The sequence below is a fragment of the Sinocyclocheilus anshuiensis genome, unplaced genomic scaffold, assembly GCF_001515605.1.
Source record: "Sinocyclocheilus anshuiensis isolate Anshui unplaced genomic scaffold, SAMN03320099.WGS_v1.1 scaffold160, whole genome shotgun sequence".
Lineage (NCBI taxonomy): Eukaryota > Metazoa > Chordata > Actinopteri > Cypriniformes > Cyprinidae > Sinocyclocheilus > Sinocyclocheilus anshuiensis.
The window spans coordinates 1327043-1343425 of NW_015554119.1; the positions used below are offsets into that span (position 1 = coordinate 1327043).

Genomic DNA, 16383 nt, shown 5'->3' on the forward strand with positions numbered 1-16383 from the left:
GTTGGTTGACCTGATTGATCATCACTCTTGTTTGTGTTAAACACAATCTGCTAAATATAGACAACTTCATTTTGATTAAAAATAACAAATGAAAAAATATATCATCATAATCTATGACAAAAAAATACTATTATAGGTTAGTGGATAATTCAGCAGCAAAAGTTATTCTAGAAAAATCATGGGTGCACAATAATTTTATAAACACATTAAACTAAACTATACATTTAGTGAAACAACATTATTTAGTGGGGAACAAATAAAAGTTTATAAGTGTAGGACTAAATCTGGTAAAATGTTACACATTGCTCTTTGTATTGTTGTAAAATACATTCATGAAAAACAAGTAGCCTAAATATATGTATAAAATATATAGGCCTACTATAAAATTAAAAGACATTTCTTTTAAATGCATAGCACAGTAATGAAAGCAGCAACATATGATAGATAGAAGAGAACAAAAAAGACTATTGGTAATCTTTCATTGCGCAAAAGTATAATACGAAAGGGTATGGCTCCAATACAGAGCGGCACAAAGCGCTTATGCGCATATGACTTAAATATTCATCTATACGTCACATTAAACTATGGAACGGCTTCATAACACTTGAAATATAGTGCACGAAAACGTTATGGTGCTTTATAATGTTTTTGTGCCTTTCGTGGGGCTTAACAATAACACAAAATAGTACACACAGTTTACACACAATATCGGATTTGGATCGTCTTTTCTATACGTCACATTAAACTATGGAACGGCTTCATAACACTTGAAATATAGTGCACGAAAACGTTATGGTGCTTTATAATGTTTTTGTGCCTTTCGTGGGGCTTAACAATAACACAGAATAGTTTACGCACTATATCGGATTTGGATCGGTCTCGTCTGACCGATACCCGATCCGACAGAAAATGCCAGTATCGGAGCCGATACAGATACTGAGTATCAGATCGATGCATCCCTTTTTATGAAAGGAAATACAACAGCAGGAGCAGTTTTACATAAGGCATTCATGTGCAAAAAATACATCAAACATCTGTAAAAATCAGCAAAAATATTCTTTTGAAAGCAGCATAAATAGGAATTAATATGTGAATATTTCATGTGAGAATTATTAAAAGCATGCATTGGTGCATTAAAATAGTCCTCTAAAATTCACTGTGTTTAACAAACATTTTTGCCAATAATACATTAACAATAATTTGGGTCAGTGTGTGTTTTGTTCAAATGTACATTTTTTAAAAGAATGTTGCTGTTGGAGGGAATTTAAAGGCCTGACGTTTATTCAAACACATGGAAAATTACTCAAATGTAAATTCAAAAGACTAATGACGAAAACAACAACATCTCAGGAAACGGAGCCTTTGGCATATGCACGCTTGGTTCAAATGATTTGAATTTCTAATTTAAACCACAAAATGCTTCAACCCGATCAAACAAGTCCTTCAAGTTTAGAGATTTTTAACATCCTGATTTAGGAGAATGCAACAGCAAAACTTTAATGTACATCATACAATTCATGTTTAAATTATGTCAAATGTTTCATAAATGTGTTCATATTACACAAATGTCTGTTCACAAACAGCTTTAGCACATTTAAAAGAAGCAGTTGTGGGTTATTTGGCATTGCAGCTTTTGCAGAAAATCTTTGTTCCATCAGGGAAGAATCCTGCCCCGACCAGAGACACCGAACACTCAGAGCACTTAAAACACGGCTGATGCCACTGACGCTCCTCAAACGAGATGTACTTCCCTTCTCCAAAACCTGAGAAAAACTCATTTTGATGAGTGGTCTCTACAATCTCTAAAACAATATAGTCATGATTTAAAACATCGTTTAAATTGTTTTTATAGACTGAAAGGGTTACACTCTAAGAAAAGTTAGTAAAAATAGGGCACAATGTACTGAATTTTCCATATTAATTATTCATCTATGTTTTATTCATATATTGTATTATGCATTGTTCCACAGTAGTTCCACAGAAGGTCAATAGGTTTGGAACATCATGTGGGTGAGTAAATCAAAATATCTTTTTAATGACAACCAGACCCTTTGCAGAACTTTAAAGACATTAAAACATATAAACTGTGGATATTTGACCCCATCTTGAGTTCACGACCCATTGGATATAAGATTGACTGACTCAACATTGTGAAGCACCGTCTGCCTCCAAACACATGACCCTGTTTATGTGACAACTGTCTCTTGTTTTTGACAAAGCGTTTCTGTTAGCAGCTGTAGGGACTGGTAATAAAGAGCGGTCTTGTTATAAGAGACACACTAACACACACTGACCTGTGATGGGTTTGTCGCAGGCAGAGCATTTTTGGGCGTACAGGTTGCTGAAGCACTTCACGCAGTATGGATCTTCTCCCCGTGTTGTGAAAGGCTGTCCCGCAAGCTGTACTTTACAACCAGTACACAGGAAACATTCTTTATGCCAGGGCTCGTCTCTATATGTAACACCACCTTGAACCAAGCTCTGTAAGAGAGAAGACCAACAAAACACACTCTAATTCACTGGCATACAACTGAAAGAGTTTTGCAATGGAATAAAAGCAAAAAATACTTAATAATTAGATTTATATTCTGAAATGTGTAGTTTGCACTCTTAAATAATGGCTCCAAAATGGGGTTTTCGCAGTGATGCCATAGAAGAACCAAAGAACCTGTCAGTGAACAGTTCTTAAAAGAACAATTTTTTTATAGTGTGAAGAACATTAATAATCTAAATAACCTTTTGTAAAGGTTCTTCACTGAAACTTCAATGCCGATAAAGAACCTTTTCATCTCACCTCTTTGCAGTGGGCACAGTGTGGGGCGAATCGTCCCTTGTAACAGGGCACGCAGTAGTACTCGCCCTTATCTGGGATGAACGACTGGGCGCCGATGGGCTGCTCACAACCACAACAAACAAAGCATTCCTCGTGCCACGCGCAGCCTCCGTACTCCAGCTGCTTGGAGCCTGAGAGATCGAAATCATTTCATATAAAACTATTCAAGATTCAAGATCTTTATTGGCATAGGTACAATGAAATTCTTCTTTTGTTATCTCCTCACGCGAAAAACGGGGTAGAAGGGGAACAGACAATCAATTACAAAGACAATACATATAAAGAATATACAATAAAGTACAAGACATTAAAAAAGATAAAAACAATATGCAATAAAGGACAAAACAAGAAAGAATAGCGAAAATAAACAATGACAAAAGTATATGTACTTTATGAATAAGCGAACCCGAAACAAACTGTTAAACACCTTGTCTACATTGAGAAGACATTGTCTACATTAAGTAAAGCATTCAACTAATGGGAGCTCTTCAAAAAAGTTCTTAACATGTATTTTTGTCTTATTGTCCAGTTAAAATATCTTAAAATTCTTGAAACAAGATAAATTTGATAAAACAAGATGAAGAAGAAAAAACAAGTTAAAACCAAGTAAAAGAAAACAAACAAACAAAAAAACAACAACCATGCTCTCAATTGAATAGATATTTTTTCCAAACATTTTTAGTTATTTAAGTAGCTAAAAATGACTAATTAAAAAGAGGACCCTTTGCATTTTATTGGATAAACACCCTTGAGTAAAAGATGTCATTCATATTTTTGTTATATATATTTTTATATTAATATTTGTCAATTTTTACAAGTACATTACAGTGTTGTTAGTTAACTAAGAATAAAACAAAATAAAGATGAAAATAAAGCTGAAATAAAATCAAATAAAATATAAATATATGAAAAACGCAAAATTAAAAGATTTAAACAAAAATGAGAAATGTTGCCTTGGTCAGTAAATGAAAAGAAGTTTATGTGGAAGTAGTAAAATGACCAAAAGTAAACTGAAATAAAAAATAAAACGAATTGGTAATATAAAAAAACTAATATAAATGAGCAACTGCTGTAACATAATTACTAAAACTTAAATTAAAATGAAAATATAAAAATAAAACCTAAAACAAAATATGAATCAATACTGTAATAGTAATACTAAAATACTAAAATTAATAAAAACATTCTACTATAATAAAATACTAGCATCTAGAATAGACTCAGAGATAACAGACATGAACTGAAAGCCACAAACTTGTCATTTGGAATTCTTGGGGTTTTTAATTTCAGAGCTAAACCTTATGTCATAGCTTTCATCATTTTTAGCTTGTTACATCATTGCACAATCAGTGAATGTGCTTCTACCTGTCTGCATCTGCAATGGATTTTCTCTGAAAAAGAGCCTCACCTGTGTATACACTACAGGTTCTTCTCAAGTGCTTTTACTGTGCTGCGGGTGGCCGATCATGTCTGATGGGTAACTAGCAACTACGAAGCTAAAGGCTACACGTGATGTCACACCACACAACTGTGCACATATTTGGGCCTGAACTGCTCTAAATCTACAAAAGCCTCCTGTGTGGGAGTTTTGTTTGAGGCGTGTCAAAATCGTAGGCTGGAAATGGCGCAATGGCTGGTATTTCAATAAAAATGCATGTGGAAACTGGAATAAGGTATAAGTTGCAGATACAATGTTCAGGTTTGGTGGGAAAACAGCTCACCTGATCTGTGTATAATGACTGAGAATGGGTGTGAAAACAAGCCCAGAGGGGGACTGAGACGGCGGGTCTGATTTGAATGAACGAGGGAGGAGAGATCTGCCACTTTCAGTTTGTAATTTTATCCTTTTGGAACTTTCCCCTTCTCTTATTTCTCTCCTAAAAGCTCCAGAGAGACAGAGGCAGGCGGCGGAGTGTAATTATGGGTAACGAAACGCCCGAGTGTTGGCATCAGGCCTGCAGGCGTGTGCGTTTTCTCTCTCAGCTGAGCGTGTCTGTAATCATACTGTCACATCTCTACTGCACCCTGACGCCCAATCAAAACTCATTAACTCGGTTTCTGCTTTAGCGGACAGGGTGAGAAACACACCTAAACTTCATTTCCTGAAGGTTTGAAGGGTGAAAGATTTCATATTTGATGTGTGTATGTTTGTGGTCTATACAGTCTAGTAACATAGACATGGTAGCAAAGATTTTTTAATGTTTTTGAATGAAGTCTCTTATGATCACCAAAGCTGCATTTATTTGATCAAAACTACCGTAAAAACAGTACATTTTGAAATATCTTTACAATTTAAAATAACAAATTTCTGTTTTAAAATGTAATTTATTCCTGTGATGCAAAGCTGAATTTTCAGCATCATTACTTCCAGTCTTCAGTATCACATGATTCTTCAGAAACCATTCTAATATGCTGATGTGCTGCCGAAGAAACCTTAATTGTTATTATAAGTGCTGAAAACAATGGAAGCCCATTTCTGCTACAGAATAAATATAAAAAATATAATTGTGACTCTTTTATATCTCACAATTGGGACTTTTTTTCACAGAATTGTGAGTTTATTTCTCGCAATTCTGAGTTAATATCTCGCAGTTCTAGTTTTTTCTCAGAATTGCAAGATGTAAACTCGCAATTGCGAGAAAGAAGAATTCGGAATTGTGAGTTAAGTCAAAATTATCTTTTTTTTATTTATTTTTAATTTATTTGTTATTCTGTGGTGAACACAAGCTTCCATTGAAAAACAGTTGTGCTGCTTAATATTTTGGTGGAAACCATGATACATTTTTTTTTTTTCAGGATTCTTTGATGAATAGAAAGCATTTATTTAAAATAGAAATCTTTTGTAACATTATAAATGCCTTTTCTGTCACTTTTGGTCAATTTAATACATACTTGCTGAGTAAAGGTATTTATTTAGAAAAAAAAAATCTTACTGACCCCAAACTTTTGAATGGTAGTGTATATGAAATATAAGCATGTGTGTTTAGGAACTGTACCTGGCATCACAGTCTTCCCGCAGGCCACACATTTAGATGAAAACTCATTGCAGTAACAGTCGTTACACACCAGGGCATCTTCCTGACAGGTGAACGACTTGTCGGCCAGCGAACGGTTGCAGTGTGAGCAGCGGAAACAGTGTTCGTGATAATGCCTGTCCTCATAATACAGCTCCTGAACATAGACAGCACAGCAACATATGTCAGTTCAACTGTAAATTATATTAAATCATTCTAGAAAAGCATGCGGTAACCATGCGGTGACCATGCATGAGACTGAATACCCTGGACAGTTGGAGACAGTATATGTGGCATGTTGTTTTCAGGCTACTAGAACCTGTTATTAGTCCATAGAAATTAGCATTTTACTCCATTGAATCAGTTACATCATCAAGCTGTGGGTCAAAGGTCACTGCACAGCTGAACGAAAGGTGAAATGAGGTGACGCAGCTGCTTGTGCAGGAAGTTCTATGGCAGGGCTGTCCAAACTCGGTCCTGGAGGGCCGGTGTCCTGCAGAGTTTAGCTCCCTAAAGCAGGGCTGTCCAAACTCGGAAGCAAAACAGATCTTGCTGTTCTCCGTCATTTCCACTACCATGAAAGGAATGGTTTGAGACCTTTACGCAATAAAAAGACATGCTTTACTACTGTCTGCTGATCCAAGCTCTCAAAGATCAGACGGCTATGAATACCAAACACAGAAGAGAAGCTTCTCGTGTTTGTCTTACACACCTCCAGTGAAGATGTGAGAAATCAAATCTGACACATCTCACTGTTTCTATGTACACTAGTTCTGTTGATGTTAGTGACCGTTTGCCGTTTCTCACAGAAATTGAATCAAAACTATCTATCTATCTATCTGGCTGTCTGTCTGTCTATCCATATTTTATTAATTATAATAATATAATGTAATTTAAAAATATTTAATTTGTGAATCATTCATAACGAATCATTGATCATTCAAAAACTCACCGGTGAGTTGTGCTCGATGAGCTCTTTGCACTGCTGGCAGGTGTTTGCATACAGACGGTCGTAACAGGGGACGCAGTGGGGAACGTCGTTCACCTGGATGTATTTCCTGCCGTACAGAGACTCCTTACAGCTGTCACAGTCAAACGGCTCCGACATGATGCTCCGGTCCTCTCTGACTCATACAGCACAGTCAACAGATTGCGATGCGCTCTAGTCCTAAAGAAAATCAAGATTTAAAGAAAGTTGTCATTGAGTAATTAGCTGTGAGCCTTTCCTCATCAAAAAGAAGTGCCAAGCAATTTATATAGCCTGTAATCAAAGATAAATCTGTTTTGATTTGTAATCAGTGTAAATCTTTCATCACAGTAGGCCTGAAGGTTTTTAATTAAATTACTGGAGTAAATTTAAATGAAATACTCTGTGTGTGTGTGTGTGTGTGTGTGTGTGTGTGTGTGTGTCGAGAGAATGAAAGTAAGACAGAGTGAGAGAGTCTGCCAAAGGATATACTACAGATCAGAGTCTAGTCCGTTATGATTCAATGGATAAGACATTCATCAAGATCCAGTGGGGAAACAAGTGGTCATTCTATATGTGACCCTGGACCACAAAACCAGTCATAAGGGTCAATTTCTGAATAAATCAGCTTTCCATTGATGTATGGTTTGTTATGATAGGACAATATTTGGCCGAGATACAACTATTTGAATATCTATACAACTATTTTGAATAATCTGAGGGTGCAAAAAAATCTAAATACTGAGAAAATCGCCTTTAAAGTTGTCCAAATGAAGTTCTTAGCAATACATATTACTAATCAAAATTAAGTTTTGATATATTTACAGTAGGAAATTTACAAAATATCTTAATGGAACATGATCTTTACTTAATATCCTAATGATTTTTGGCATAAAAGAAAAATCGATAATTTGACCCATACAATGTTTTTTTTGGCTATTGCTACAAATATACCCGTGCTACTTAAGACTGGTTTTGTGGTCCAGGGTCACATATGCGTGTTAAATATGTGATCATAACTGTGTGTGTCCTGGACAGAGCGTGAGAATAAACAGATTCCCACACTGAAAACTCAACAAATCTCTAACTGCTCTGTACAAACTGAAATGTAATGTGATGCATTACAGAGCAAAACTGGATATTCAGTCAGTGAGAAAACATGTAGGGTGGGGTGGGACTTATTTAAACATTGCAAAATGATTGTTTTAGAAAGGTTGAAATATTTATTGTTGATGTCACCCAAAAAGTGAAGTCAATTCAATTCAGAGGCATGTAGTTAAAGATTATGAAAACTAACATTTAGCACCATGCTAAAACATGCATTGATTAACTATTCTGTTTAAGATCACCTGGGATTTCTTAAAACGTTTTTGGATCAAACCATTTACCAAATGCATAAATGGGATGACACTAGTCAGATTAAAGTCCACGTTAAGTGTATTAGAATATCAGTTATTGTTATTATTATTTTTTAATGATGACACTCTGCACTCTCTTTTTTCTCACAAAATGACAATTTCAAGTCAAATGAACATTTCAATAACCATTTATTTATAATTTATTTCATTCAATTTATTTATTTAGTAAACTAAACCAGTAGCTGTGAAATAAGCAGAATAATGAATATTTAACCAGCCATTATCACAAAATAAAATGCTTAAAACTCATCCATAAAATTAAATTAAAATAAAATAATTTAATTTAAAATATAATAATTACACTGGCTAGCAGTAGCCGCTCGCATCAAATTCAAGGTACTGATGCTTGCCTACAAGACCACCACTGGCGCTGCACCAATATACCTAAACTCGCTAGTTCAAACTTATGCGCCCTCCAGAAGCTTGCGTTCTGCAAGTGAACGGCACCTTGTGGTGCCATCCCAAAAAGGCTCAAAATCCCTCTCACGGACCTTTTCCTGGACTGTGCCCAGCTCGTGGAATGACCTCCCTATCTCAATTCGAACAGCTGAGTCTTTAGCCATTTTCAAAAAACATCTAAAGACACATCTTTTTCGCCAGCACCTGACCAACTAATACTAGCACTTACCTATTCTATTCTGTTCTATTCCATTCTATTATTTAATAATAATAATAATAATAATAAAAAAAATGTAAAAAAAAAAAAACCTAGCTACGTGTACTGTGCTAGACTAACTGAGACTTGTCATGGCACTTGTACACTGTTGTTCTCTCGTTGGTCTCATTGCTTCTATTGTTCTCATTTGTAAGTCGCTTTGGATAAAAGCGTCTGCTAAATGATTAAATGTAAATGTCATTTTGTAAATACTGACAATCTCTCTTTATTCTTACATAATGAAATGAATTCAACTCATGAACATTTCAATAACTATTTATTCATTTAAAATTTTTAAATTAAATGTATGTATTTAGTAGTTGTAAACAAGCAAAATAATGTACATTTAACCAGCCAATATGACAAAATAAAACACTTCAGGAGTGACAATGACCAACAAACTGTCAGTTTTCTCTGCCTGCATCTCTTGTCCCACTGTAATTCCTGCTCTGCTTTGGCATTCTTTGTGGGAGTCCTTCTGATTGTAGAACATACATCTAATGAGATGTAAAACTCCCCAGGGGTGTTTGTGACAGTGATAGCGCGGTCTCCCCCTCTTTCACATCCTGTTTTCACCCCCAAATGAGCAAACGGCCCTGTAAAACTGAAAATAGTTATGAATCACGCTCACATTCCCTGAAAACCATATTGTTTTTGTCGAGAAATGACGATAGCAGTGCAGTACAAGAAACTGAGTGACTCTTGATATAAACAACAGAACATTCCTTCATGAGGATCGAGAGGTTTGCCAGTCAAATGTTTGGACAAACTGTCATATTATTTTCCACATAATAGTTAAGACAGCAAAACTAACACACAAAATAACACAAATGGAAATATGGGAATTATGTAGTGACCAAACCATGTTGCACAAAGAATAATTATAGTATATTAGAACTACTTCTTTGTCTAGATTCCAGCTCTGCTCACACTGGACATTGCTTTTCAAACACTACTGAACTCATTCATTGAATAAAATAAAATAAAATCACCCCCACTTATAACGAACACTCAAGCTCAAGCTTGCGGTGTGAAAGAGGTGTAACTCATCCACTTCAGTAAAATAAAATAAAATAAAGATGCACACTTAAATCAGTTCACTATCTGGTCCAACCATCCATAAATAAAATATCCATAAATAAAATAATAAATCATTCTCACACAAACAGAAGGAAGAGAGACTAATGTGTTAGTGTTGTGGAATGTACATACTGTAAGCAGAAAGATAAAGGGAATGTGGGAATCATTCCAAGCAGCCTAGTTCTCAGATCATAGGTGACACTTTCCTACTACACTAACATACCAGAGTCTGTGTGTCTCGCTATGTTAGACATGTCAAACTATAACAGACAGCTCACTTCACGACTCACAAAAGAGTGTCTGCGCGTCTGACCCATATAGTATTACCTGTCAGGATATGACTGAGTGGAAAGACCTGGAAAATTTAACACAGAACACAACAGATCTGTGTGCTTTTAGCTCATTATTATACAGCTTCTAGTTTGATTAGATTTACAGTAGGGCTGCAACTAAAAACCATTTGATAATCAATTAATCTGACAGTTTTCACACTTCTTTTTCTTAAATATGATTATTAAAAACGAACTGGTTGCAATCAGTCTCAAAGTGAATGATGAAAAAAAAAAACACATGAAATCAGATCTCATCATTCAGACTGTCATGCATTAACAAAATGTTTTACGTTTTTAACTGCATTTCAAACCAAACCACCTACAAATGTTCAATCAGCAAAAATCTGTTGTTGATCACATTTCAAACTAAATGTATCCTCTTTTTTCTTTTTAACAGCCCTATCCTCTAAAAATCAAACTTGATTTCATTCCAAATAATGCTATATAACTTTCTCCATTACCTAAGCCTGCCATCTAAAACCAATCAAATAAATTCCACAGCATTCCCACATGATTAAACCTGCCTCCACAAGGTGCAGATTAACGACTTTGTGTAACAAGTAATATTTTCCAATCCACATGCACAGACTTTATCAACAAGACCATCTTAGATTCATGATGCCGCCCATCCAAAAGTACAAACTTAGAAAGACCCCATGCAATGGCAAATCCAGGAAAGTCGTCTCTGTTCTGGCTCCACCTCATATATTTCCTAAACCACAGGTCTCCAAAGAAACACGCTGCTAAATGGTCTGTAAAACCAAACATTAGAACAACAAAAACTTCTTTGAATGTGGTTTCCACAGGTATTCAATGTACCGGAGACCAGCTTATTCAATGCACCATGTGTTATGAGAAGAAAATAGAATAAATCCTTAATTTTACACAAAATCACTCACACTTATTGAGGCACATAGCACATATTGTTCAGCAAATGCAAAAGTTTCCAACCCCATTGTTCAGTGTGGAAAATTAACCAGCTGGTTAAGTGTGTATGTGCCCTCTGCTAGTTATTTGTTTACTGAGGTCTATGTGCCAATGAAATTATTGCTATTGAACACCAGTGGACCAAATGTCAATGTTATTAAACCTTGGTTTCATTCTGAAGTCATTCAAAATGAATCCATCGGCACATTTTAAATGTGTTGTTGGTAAATTTATCCCAGATTCAGAGTACCACAAAAAGTACTTTATCTCCACTTGCGTGTAAACTTGCAGTTAAATGTTGCATTTCCCATATGACTGTGAGTGTGTAGGTCTAGTTTGGGAATAAAATGAGAAGAACTCATTTATTACAATAAACAGCAGGAAAAGGGAGAATGGCCAAACTAAGAAATCTAGGAAATTAAGCAAATTTAATTCTATAATTAAAAATAAATAAATACAATTATTAATGAAATATTACAAATACCACAGTCAAAGAGTTAGTATATTATTATTTCCCATATTTCTACCAAATTTTATAGCTAAAAAAGTCAGACTGAGAATTTGAGAAAGACTTGGAAAGACAAGCAAAACTACGAATTTTGGGAAATGAAGCAAACTGTAATTAAAGTAAAACTTGATGATTAAAGTGCAAATTCCAGGCTGGAGAATAAATACCAATTTGGGGTACGTAAAGATGTTTAATTCTGAGTCTAATGTTTTGGTTGAGATCTTGGGAGGGTTGTTTACTCTTAAGAACAATGTGTCTTCCTGCCATGGGACATGTTAGAGCCAACTTCTGCTGTTTAGCAAACAACACAGCCATCATATGATGCTTATTAAACATATTTATACGCCAGACAGGTTTTACTATGTGAGAAGAAGGGATTGCATTGCTTTCCTTATCCAGCCTTTGGCATGCATTCTGTTGGTTAACCCAATGGTTGGGTTAGTCCATATTTGACCCAAAGCTGGGTTGAAACAACCCAGCATTTTTTTAGAGTGTAGACACTAAACCTCAAATAATTTCACAAATGCTTCAGCATTAAGAGAAAGATTCAATACAGTCATTTGAAAAAGGCATGGCACAGCCACTTAGGGTATATTTACACGACAATGATGACATAAAAACAGAAAAGTTTTGCGTTTCTCATATTGTTTCATATCGTTTTCAAAAACTTTCACTTTGAAATGTTTTCAGGCACGTTGTTGTGCAAATGAATAACCAAAATGCATGAAAAGTTTTCCCTTTTTAGTTAAAAGATTGCTTTTTTTTCAGTTGTAGGTTACTTTGGATAAGTGTGAATGTCTGCTGAATACATTTAAATATAAACCCAGTGTTCTTATTTAAAACTATTAAAAATCGTTGTATAATATAAACAGATAAAATATTTGAAAAATATAAATATTAAATTATAAACTTAAAAAACCTAAATGTAAATTAGAAATGTTGTCTTGGAAACTAGCCGAAATAAACTGAAACCTAAATGTAAAAGTATTAAAAACTAAAATAAAATTAAAGCTAAATAGAAATATTTATTTAAACAAAAACTATAAGACTAAAATGACAAAAACATGAAACAAAAATACTAAAACTTCAACTAAAATCAAAATGAAAACTGAAAATATAAAAATGAAAGCTAATTCAAAACATTAATAAATACTTTAATAATATTTAAACGATACTAAAATTACTGCGTATACCGACCAGAATACTTTAGAAACTGCATAACAACACCCTGGCAACCCATTCCCATCTTTGCAAGTATTCTCGTAAACACAGTAATTTAGGTCTTAAGTGAAAGCAAACAGCAGAGAAAGAAAACACGTGTGTAACAGTATATTGGATCCGAGCAGCTCTTAAAGTGACAGCAGTGTGTCATTCATGTTAAACTAACAAAAGGGAGAAAGTCTCTCAGTACTTTTGACTAAATCCCTTTTGTAACTTTAATAAGAGGAAATATACATTTAATTCAACAGTGAAGAATATGCAGTGTTTTTATACATTTGATTACTTTATACAATGTATGTAGCTTTTCTTATTTTTGTCATACTGTATTTTTTTTGTCCTATTGCTTGTAATTAGTTTCTTATTCTTATTTAATCGCTGACTGTTTACTTGTCTTCAGTGAGCTTTTATTTATTTATTTTTTTTAATTAGGCTAGTATTATTGTGATATTGACACTGGTGACTAGAATTATGAAATTTCTATGGTGTCAAAAATGTACCTTATTTAAAGCAAAAATAACTATATTGTGATATATATAACTTTATTGAGATATAAAATAACTAGATTGTGATATAAGATTTGAATCATATCGCCCACCCCTAAAATCAAGCTAAGCTAAAATTTTAACCCTTGTGCTCTGCTGAAAATCCATTACCTAATTTGGTGTTCATAGTCAAAAATGACCAGCCTCTTAAAAGCTCTTAAAAAGGTTCTTAAATCGTAAATCTCTCATTATTGTACATTATCACCAAATCTTGGATTCAGTCTTTGGTGCATAGGCTCAGATCAATGAGGCCTATGATCAAGCAATTTAAAAAACAAATGCAAAACCTGTACTAATTGAAAGAAAAGAAGAAAGTAGCAATTTTGGTGGAAAAACATTCCAAAAAGTACAAAAATGGTTGTTATACACTGTGTAAGCAAGTCAGTAAGCTTTAAACCAAAGCGATACCATTAACTCGCATTTTTGGGAAAATTAAAATCCTCTTTGGGTTAAAATAACCAGAACACAACATGAGGTTTAAGTCAAATTAAGTGAATACATTTAATCAAAATATTCAAGTAGACAAATTCAACAAAAAAGTCATGTAAATAGTTGCCTTCATTTTCTAAAAGTTGTCTGAAGAGCTCATTTTGTATAGTGCAGTGTGTCTGCAAGCCTAGTGTTCTTCACTGGCATTTCTCCAGCTATTGTCTCTGTGCCCTGTACCACCCTGTGGGAATGCCACTGTGGTCAGGGCCATTGTCGGGAAGAATTTGATGGTTTCAAAAAGGGCAAACAAAGGCATTTTTCTGCCTAAAAATGGCATATTCCACTTTCCAGGCAGAGAAAAACCAGATGGAGTTCTTAGAAGACCAACATTTCTGCTAGTTACTCATGGAGAAAGACTGCGCACAACATGCCATTTTTTGGGCCAACTAAAAACATTATGTGGCCACAGCCCCCCCACTTCCATTTACACCCATCCGTTCAGACCCCATAACGACGTGTTTGCTGGATAAGATTGGAAACTATTCAGTTTGGTGCCAAATTCACTTTACGCCTGGAAGTCGCTGGTGACATCATACACTTAGATGGTGGAAAAACCGAGGCGTGCGAGTGCAGACACCGCAGTTGGCTTGCGGATAGAGAATTAATTCCAATGTTAGTCTTAATTACTCTTTTACAAGCCATATTTACCCTGCTCTATAAACAAGCATCTTGTTTACCTCACTGGCGCCTTCCCATAATGCCATGTTCTATCTATGTCTGCCATTACAATGAAACTAAATGAGGCAGCTCTTTAAAGTTAAGGTCAAAGTTAGTGTTGCAGTATGTAGCAGTACAAAAATGAGGTCAAATACATATTCTACACAAATGATGTTTGCAAGCATGTGGTCCCATAGCACATACTTAATGAGTAACTGTGGTGGTAATGAACTCTTCATCTTTTAATGACTGTCTTTAAAAAATAATTTCCCCTTGGGCACCTTAGTATTTCCATTGGCAGACAAAACTTTTATGCATATTCGATTGTGCACTCAATTAGAAATGATAAAAAATGTTAAGAAATAAAAAAACAAAATTGTGTGTTTAGTCTTAATTATTAAAATATGTTAATGTCTGTTAAAATATGTGTCCCATTAAATGGATAGTCCACATTAAAATTAAAATCCTCTCATCTTTTACTCATGTGGTTCCAAACCTGAAGATATTTTGAAGAATACTGGTAACCAAACAGTTTTGGTTCCCATTGACTTTCAATATATATATATATATATATATATATATATATATATAAAGGATTTTAATTTTCCCTCTTCTTGAGTCCTTCACTGAGTACTTGGGTACTTCTTGAAGCATTCATCTGCAAGACAAGTGTAACTAATTTATTAACACTCAGGAGAGGGACAGCATAATTTCCACAAGGGTTTAAACCTCATTAATCCAGTGGTTGAAGTTATAGTAAGGTCTATACATCCTTCCCGTAGTGGAAATTGCTCTTCTATTCATCAGTTCGAAAACTGTGGCTCCATGAGAAACACATGAGTGTCCACAAAACTGCATCCCTCAAATTTATGTGCCCCAGCAATGAGCGCCACAAATTCCATAAATTCAACTACAATTTCAGAGCAGTCACTATTTTGGTGGATTGAGTCTCAAAGACCAATGTTTTCAAACACTAAAGCTGATTAACTGATCTGATCTATTCTCTACCTCACTGTTTCCTCTTTCAAGGGAATACCGAGGTCAACAGTGGTGCAAAACTAGTTATATTTACATATAAGTACTAATTTAAAACATATTACACTTAAAAATAAAGCAGTATGGCAGTACAGTACATTGATGGTATCAGATGGTAATACCAGAGTAAGTCATGTTTTTTTCCCCCCACAATACACATTGTTTTAAAGCAGCTTTATAATTTCTAATTGTCCACATTTAGCAGTTTAGAGCTGGGTATAGGATAGTTTTACATCAAAGTAAACAATAATTTGGCAGTCATTTTGTTTCATGGTGTATAAATATACCATGATTGGTATCACCGCAGTGCTTTTTGTAAGTACTGGAGAGGGAATCTGGGAAGGAGAAAAGACACTTGGGACAGAAAAGTGTGGGCAAATTCCATCTTAATATTGGTGAGAAACAGAGAGAGATATGGTGTGTGTGTGTGAGAACTGCCTGTATTCTGAACAAAAATAACTCACTTTTTATGCTGCCTTTGTTGCTGAGCCCCTGGGGTGCCACACACACACACACACACACACACACACTGTAAAAAATAAAATTTCTCAACTTGTTTTTGTAGGAGATTTTTGAGTTTTCTCAACTTTTTGTTGTTTAAACTGAAAACAAGTTGACAAAACTCAAAAATATGCTGAAGCTGGTTGCCTTAATTTTTAAGTTTTCTCAACTTTTGTTTTTTTACAGTGCACAGACACAGACACA

At 34.8% G+C, this 16383-nt stretch overlaps 1 protein-coding gene across 1 annotated transcript in view; it reads right to left on the minus strand.

Annotated features, from left to right (window-relative positions):
* Positions 1-865: 865 nt before the first annotated feature.
* LOC107669956 (four and a half LIM domains protein 3-like) overlaps positions 866-16383 on the minus strand; it is a 16180-nt gene continuing 662 nt past the window's right edge. The window contains exons 2-6 of the mRNA XM_016462393.1: positions 6800-7015; positions 5830-6004; positions 2795-2964; positions 2295-2481; positions 866-1763 (exon numbers count right to left, since the gene is read on the minus strand). Coding sequence (XP_016317879.1) covers positions 1615-1763; positions 2295-2481; positions 2795-2964; positions 5830-6004; positions 6800-6955 — 837 coding nt within the window. The 5' untranslated portion in view covers positions 6956-7015 and the 3' untranslated portion in view covers positions 866-1614. The remainder of the gene's footprint in view (positions 1764-2294; positions 2482-2794; positions 2965-5829; positions 6005-6799; positions 7016-16383) is intronic.